A 7382-nucleotide genomic window follows, 5' to 3' on the forward strand; every position below is an offset into this window, starting at 1 on the left:
CATGCGCAGCTCCACAGATCTTGACCCACTTTGCGGCCATGGCAACGGCCAACATGGGACACATGCGACACTACAACGGCGAGCACGAGGCCATGAGGGGATGAAGCAGCGTGTGGTGGCAGTGAAGGTGTCTCACGGGTCCACCATGGGTGAAGGGTGTTGGCAGAGCTCACATGTGGTTCAGTGCACGACCGGGCGGAGCTCGCGCTACATCAAACCCGCTGTTCCAGGGGAACCACTGGGTCGCAAGCACAACAAACCATTCGAGTATATTCCTCGCCCACGCAAAGGAAGCTCAATCCAAAAGTTCAAAGGCAAGAAAATAAGGAAAATGCATTCTACGCGGTAAGAGCTACATTACTCTTCTCATTCCAACTACGTACTCTCACAACAACTTCTAAATGGTATAACTTTGTATAATTTAACATAGGTAAGCCTGACATCCACCACCTAGATGAGTTTAGTCGCCATGTTGTGTGGGGCAACATAGTTAAACTCTACAGACATAATGTTCGTAAACTTAGTGCAGATCAACACTAGGTTCTCTTAAAACACTATGTATCAGCACTAAGTTTCTATTTGCTTATGATCTAATCAGTGTTCAATTTTTTATGTCTTTATATTGATCCTACTACAACTTGCTTTGTCAAACCAATGTATGCTATTATCAGTAATGTCATTACTTCCTTTTCATCTGTCATGATACAATACAATGAGATAAAAGTATATATCTTAAACTAGCACATACACATGGTTTGAAGACTCGTCTATCTGATGCTTTTTGCGCCATTGGCGCAATGAGTGATGTCAGCTTTCGAGTATATTCGTTGCCCATGAAAAGAAAGCTCAATCCGAAAGTTCAAAGGCAAGAAAATCCATCTAAAGCCTGGAAAGTACATTCTCTGTGGTAAGGGCTACATTACTCTTCTCATTCCAACAACTCTCGCAACAACTGCTAAACGATATAACTTTATATAATTTAACATAGGTGAGACTTGCATCCACTACTTAGATGAGTTTAGTCACCACATTGTGTGGGGCAACACAGTTAAGCTCTACAACCATAATGTTCATAGGCTGCGAAAGATCATCTGCAGCACCACCACGCCTGATTGCTACTATGTGTGCCACATGACAGAAACATTTGCAACACACGGCAAGAGAATGGTAATCCTTTGCAGTTGCTCTGTCCTATTTCACACAATAACTAACATTTATTGTTATTTTCAGTATTTTAGCATTCCTTTTTCTACCGCTTCCCTTTTCCCACCCATGGATGTTGATCGTGGTGAACTGCCAATCACTACTGGAGATGAAACTACCGCTGTCACAACACGCTTTATCAAGGGTGTTGACAAAAGGGCCACCATCACTAAAGGCTGGAGCGACTTCTTCCATCAGGCACAGATGAACAAAGGGAAGCATATGCTTTCGGCTTCAAATGCACTCCCAAGGGACTGCGCCTGATCGTCTACTTAATATAAGCAAGTTGCAAGAGCTCCTTGTTATATAACTTAATATTAGACCAAGACTTCTGTGTTTATCATACTTTTGTATCTTATGTAATCCCCTAAGACCATACTGTGCATTTAACTATCGGTAATTTGCTGCTTAGACTGATGTGTGGTATGCTTTTGAGGCAGCCATGATAAAAAAGATATATGCTCACTCTTTCACTACTTGGCTTACACTCGGCCTTTACGCCATTGGCGCAACGGGTCATCTAGTTGATGAAAAAGACGAACACACCTGCTAGTACTACTCAAACTACCAAGCATACACGCTGCTTGTACCATAGGTATGTTGTTCTAAATATGCATGATTGTTTTGGGTTGATCCTACGATCTGATCTAGCTACTCTCCCGGTCTCCCCTACTGGACCTCCATGGAAACTAGCTCCTACGTAGTATCTTTTCATGGTAGGGACACTAACATTTACCAAACTTCAAAACTGACATGTTTGGATTACTCTGACTTGTTGGAACTGACCAAGACTCTTACATGTTGGGTCAACAGAGAAGCTACCAAAGCGGCGGGCATTATACATATATGGATACTAGCAACAAAATGGTTGGGTTTTCGTGGTGTCTAAATTCTAGAAACACAAATAGTGCAGCCGCCACATGCGGTTCGTTTCCCATGCCGCCCATCATCACCATATATATATGACTGAGCGTGAGCGGCCGTGTTAGCAGTTCAGCAGCTTACCCTTGCTAGATCTGCTCAGTTGAGTAGCATCTCATCTGCCCCCTGATCGACCGACATGAGCGGGTTGGACGCCGCCATGATCGTGATCTTGGTCGCGGCGATCTTCGGATGCGGCGTGGCGCTCGTATGCGCCTACAGAGGCGCCAGGTGGTGTCTCAACCGTATCGCCAAGAGCTTGGCGGTGGTGCCGGAACACGTGATGAGGAACGCCACGGTCGAGCGCTTCGTGCTGGACATGGCCAAGGAGAAGCCCATCCGGTTCACGGCGGAGCAGCTCACCGGAATCACGCGCAACTACTCCATGCGCCTTGGGACCGGCGGCTTCGGCACCGTCTACCGAGGCGCGCTCCCCAACGGCCTCGCCGTGGCCGTCAAGGTGCTCCACCCTGGCCTCGACACCAAGACGTCCGAGGAGCAGTTCATGGCGGAGATGGGCACCATCGGCAGGACGCACCACATCAACCTCGTCAGGCTCTACGGCTTCTGCTTCGACGCCAACGCCACACGTGCGCTCGTCTACGAGTTCATGCCGAACGGCTCGCTCGACGACTACCTGTCCGCCGCCCGCAGGGCCGGCGCTGAGGTGAGCATGACCACGGTGGCTGCCATCGCCACCGGCGTCGCCAGAGGCCTCAGGTACCTCCACGAGGAGTGTCAGCACAAGATCGTGCACTACGACATCAAGCCCGGCAACGTCCTCCTCGACGCCACCCTCACGCCCAAGGTGGCCGACTTTGGCCTCGCGCGCTTCGTCAGCCGCGCCGACACGCACGTCTCCCTGTCCGGCGGGCGCGGCACCCCCGGGTACGCCGCACCGGAGGTGTGGACGGAGCTACGCATCACGGAGAAGTGCGATGTATACAGCTTCGGCATGCTCCTCCTCAAGATCGTCGGCCGCGGTAGCAGCTTCCACTGCGAGGACGATGCCGCGTCGGGCTCGGAGAGCAGCCAGCCGTGGTTTCCCATGGTCGCATGGACCAGGTACGAGGCCAGCGATCTAATGGAGCTCGTGTTGCCAACAGACGTGGATGACACGCGTAGCAGTAGCAGAGAGGTGGTGGAGAGGATCGTGCAGCAGCGGCCGGCGGCGAGGCCGTCGATGAGCGCGGTGGTGAAGATGCTGGAGGGGGAGATGGAGATCGCTCCGCCGCCCAACCCATTCCAGTATCTCGTGGCCAACCTGTGGATCAATGTGGTATCGTCGGACGTAGCTAGCAGCCAACAATCATGTCTATCTTCACACAAGAAATGAGATGAGATGAGATACAATGCAAGCATGCCTACCCACCACCACTATATATGCATCACCCTGCAGAATTCAGGCATCAAACTGCACTACATAATTCAGCCTAATTACTAAGCTATGGTATGTACATTCACTGTATCTTAACATATATCTAATGGCATTAAATAAACTAGCTATGCCCGCGCCCTGTTGATGTGTCACGACGAAATGTATTGCGTGATAGTAAAGCTGGGTTGCCATTTTCTTTTATTTGCATTCACTGATTTCGATTAAGACAGAAAAAATTATATGTGTGCACTTTAGGTGTTATAATAAGGCAAGCAATCTATAAAGGCAAATTGGAAAACATAGATTCATTCATCACATGATCAATATATTTTACAAAGTAGGAAGTATACATTTCAGCTATCAATCTAAAATCCAATGTGTTATAGACTGAACGGGTTACAAATATGATAGTCAATGTTTGCGTCAGTAGCGTGAGAGTGTTTGTACCGGATCCTGAAGTAATCGGTTCTGGCGAGAGAGATGGTTGATCGAACAGATGCACGCTATATTTCACGTGAATACGGAGAGGAAGCCGATAAGATCATCATAGCACAAGAGTATTCGCTCTTAGGATTTGTGTTTTTTTTGTATTCGTTTGAAAATGGTTAATATCATCATGGTAATACATGGCATGGAACATTCGTCGCCACGATATGTCATTGGTCCTATGTGAATACCTTTTTTTTAACAAAAATCAATATGTAAGAGTACTCGCAGCTTGTGTTTGCTTATATAGTTAAGATCATCATAGCAATACATTGCATTGCACAACAGAAGTTTAATCTATGCCTTTGCCATTTTGATTCACATGATAAGGCTGAGGTATAGATCATAATGATAACAGTGATGAGAAAAATCACAAGCAAATGAAAACTTCCTGATTAGAAAACATGGTTCTATGATGTGAACAATAAAACATAGATGCACATGCTCATTCTAGAAGCAAAACAAAGTCTAGTGCTCGATGGGCAACCATTTCCCTAAAGAAAAATCTTCGATGGTGATTGCAGTTGAAATAGAAGCTTCGTGAAATCTAATGAGGGAAACCATGCATTGACCTTTATAGTAAGTTTTGGCAAAAAGAATAAACGTAAATGTACAATTAGAATCATATAGACAAAGGGGAGGATGTACGTCATGAACATGTCATGAACTACTGAGTAATAGAGAAGGACATGAACAAAACAACTAAATATATGGGTAGTAAACGATGTAAAGGTCACTATATTTTCCTGAGACATGGCTTTGTATTCAGCCTCTGCGGTTGATTTGGAAACAACAAGTTGTTTCTTGCTTCTTCAGAACACTAGATTTCCTCCTACAAAAACACAATAGCCTAAGGCTGATCTCCTGTCATCCAGGCAGATGTCCCAATCAACATGACATTAGCCATCTACAGCAAGGTGTCTGTTACTCTTGTACAACAATCGTTTCCCAGGAGTACCTTTCATGTACCTCAATATTCTATGTACCACCTCAAGATGTTCACTTCTAGGCTCATGCATGTATGTGATCACAACACTTACTGCAAATGCAATGTCTGGTGCTGCATGATACAAGTACAACAACCTCCCAAATAATCTTTGATGGATCTCCTTATTCACTGGCTCTCCTGACTGAGCTATCACTTTGTGCTTTTGATCAATTGGAGTTGATGTTGCCCGACATTCTAGCATTCCGACATCGCTTAGGAGATCTAAAGTATACTTCCTTTGAGATAGTGCAATCCCTTTGGCAGACCTGACTACTTATATGCCAAGAAGTATTTGAGTGCCTTGATCTAGGACTTCAAAGGCCTTACCCAAACACTACTTGAGTCTTGCTATTTCACTACTAGGGAAAACCTTATACATAGAGGTATAGTAGTAGCGCTGGTCAAAACTAAGTGCTACTGCTACTTAGTAGTAGCGCTTGTCACGAAAGCATGCTACAACTATAGTTGTAGCAGTAGCGCGTCTAACCAGAAAAGCGCTACTACTACAATTCCCACACTATTATTGGTAGGCTAGGAATAATAGTAGCGAGCCTGAGGGAAACACGCTATTGCTAAGTGCCTTGTAGCAGCGCGTTTCTATTGTAGAGCGCTACTGCTAAGAAAAATAAAATAAGTAGAAAAGTAAATGAAAATGAAAGAAATAGAAAAAGGAGAAATGAAAAAAAGAAAAAGAAAAATAGTAGAGAAAGGCATAGCAGTAGTGCTTGTTCTCACAAAGCGCTATAGCTACATTAACAGTAGCGCGTTTTATGTTCCCGCGCTATAGCTAAGTTCCTTAGATAAAAGAAAAAGAAAAAGAAAATAAATAGCTACTTCCTGTAGTAGTAGCGTGTTTTCTCCGAAAGCGCTTAGCTAACTTAGCAGTAGCACGTTTTCCTACCAACGATACTACTAGTTTGACTTAACCACGCGCGGGCTCAAAATTTTGCTAAGTCCTTTCCCCCATATTCCCCCAACTCCCCCAACTCCTTTGTCGCCGGCGTCGATCGCGCACGCCCTCGACCTCACTGCCGCCGCCCGAGGCCGCCCTCAACCTCACCGCCGCCGCCCGAGGCCGCCCTCGACCTCACCGCCGCCGCTCGAGCCCGAGCCCGAGCCCGCCCTAGCCGCCGACTGTAAGGCTCTCCCTCTCCTCTCCCTTGCCCTCCTCTCTCTCTCTCTCTCTGGTAGGGCAATTCATATGTTGTTGCTTGATGATGTTCATATATATGAACCCTAGGTGTTCATATGAACCCTAGATTTGTTTAGGGCAGTAGGCATTTTTTTAGCATTTAGGAAAAAAGATGAGCAATTTTTTTAGGAAATTAGCTAGGGCAAACTTTGATGAAAATGCCTAAACAGTAGTTTCATTTAGCTTTAAATTAACAGAGGGTATATAAATTATAGTAGCATTTAGCTCTAAATTAATAGAGGCTATAAACAAAAAACAGTAGCATTTAGCTATAAAATTATTTGGACTATGGACCTGAATCTGGTCCAAATTTTATTCAAATGAAATTTGAATTATTTGGACTACGGACCTGAATATTTTTAAAGAAATTGGGTGTAGGTACTAAGGTCTTGTTGTGGAAATTTTAGTGAGGTCAGAAGGGTTAGAGAAAATGGAGTTCCTTTGCAATTTCTAATAAGGTCAAGTATTGTTGGAATATTTGCTTTAAAACAATTTGTATGAAAAGAAAATAATGTGTGTGTGAGAGAGAGGAATAGCTAGAACAGAATTTGGGTTCTGTCCTAGGCAGAGAAGTGTTTATTGAGGTCATTTTGCAAAGGTTTTTGATTTTTGAAAATACCACTATTTTTCAAGGAAAAGAATTTAGGCAAGTTTTATTTTAAAGATGATCCCTTCCTAGACTTTTATTGTTGATTATATCTTTCCATTGAAGTGGTCATGTTATATATTTTCATTGAAGTGGTTCGATTGTGCCCAAGTGGCCTTTTGTTGTTTCCAGGGAATGAAGCCTAGTGGCCTATGTTTTGCCAGAATGTTGATTCATTTCCGTTCCGGCAAATTTCAGGTGCTTGATTTGTTCACTTTTTAGCAAAGGTCATGCCAAAATTTTCGTGAATTTTGGATGACTTGTAATACAGACTAGGACATATCGAGTGCCCAGTATTTGCCGCACCAGGAAGGAATCAACGTTCCTGCAAAACATAGGCCTTTTTATGTCATTATTCATTTTATTAGGTGCAGAATTAATTAACTAGATTTAATCATAGGAAACATGGCTAGCAACGATAAAGGACAGGGTTCTGGTGATTGCGACGACGTCTACCGGGCGGCAAACGAATTTTTGAACCTTGCCGACGATCAACAGTTGTTGTTGCTGGGCCCACCTGTCACATCGAAGACTGAGACCGACATCGAGACTGGCGCTGGGACTGAGA

At 44.6% G+C, this 7382-nt stretch overlaps 1 protein-coding gene across 1 annotated transcript; it reads left to right on the top strand.

The window, feature by feature from the left end:
* Nucleotides 1-2263: 2263 nt before the first annotated feature.
* Nucleotides 2264-3460, top strand: LOC119316007 (probable receptor-like protein kinase At5g39030). The gene has a single exon (XM_037590414.1). The coding sequence runs from the start codon at nt 2264-2266 to the stop codon at nt 3458-3460; it is 1197 nt and encodes a 398-aa protein (XP_037446311.1).
* The last annotated feature ends 3922 nt before the right edge of the window (nt 3461-7382 follow it).

This window comes from Triticum dicoccoides, chromosome 6A, assembly GCF_002162155.2.
Source record: "Triticum dicoccoides isolate Atlit2015 ecotype Zavitan chromosome 6A, WEW_v2.0, whole genome shotgun sequence".
Taxonomy (NCBI): Eukaryota; Viridiplantae; Streptophyta; class Magnoliopsida; order Poales; family Poaceae; genus Triticum; species Triticum dicoccoides.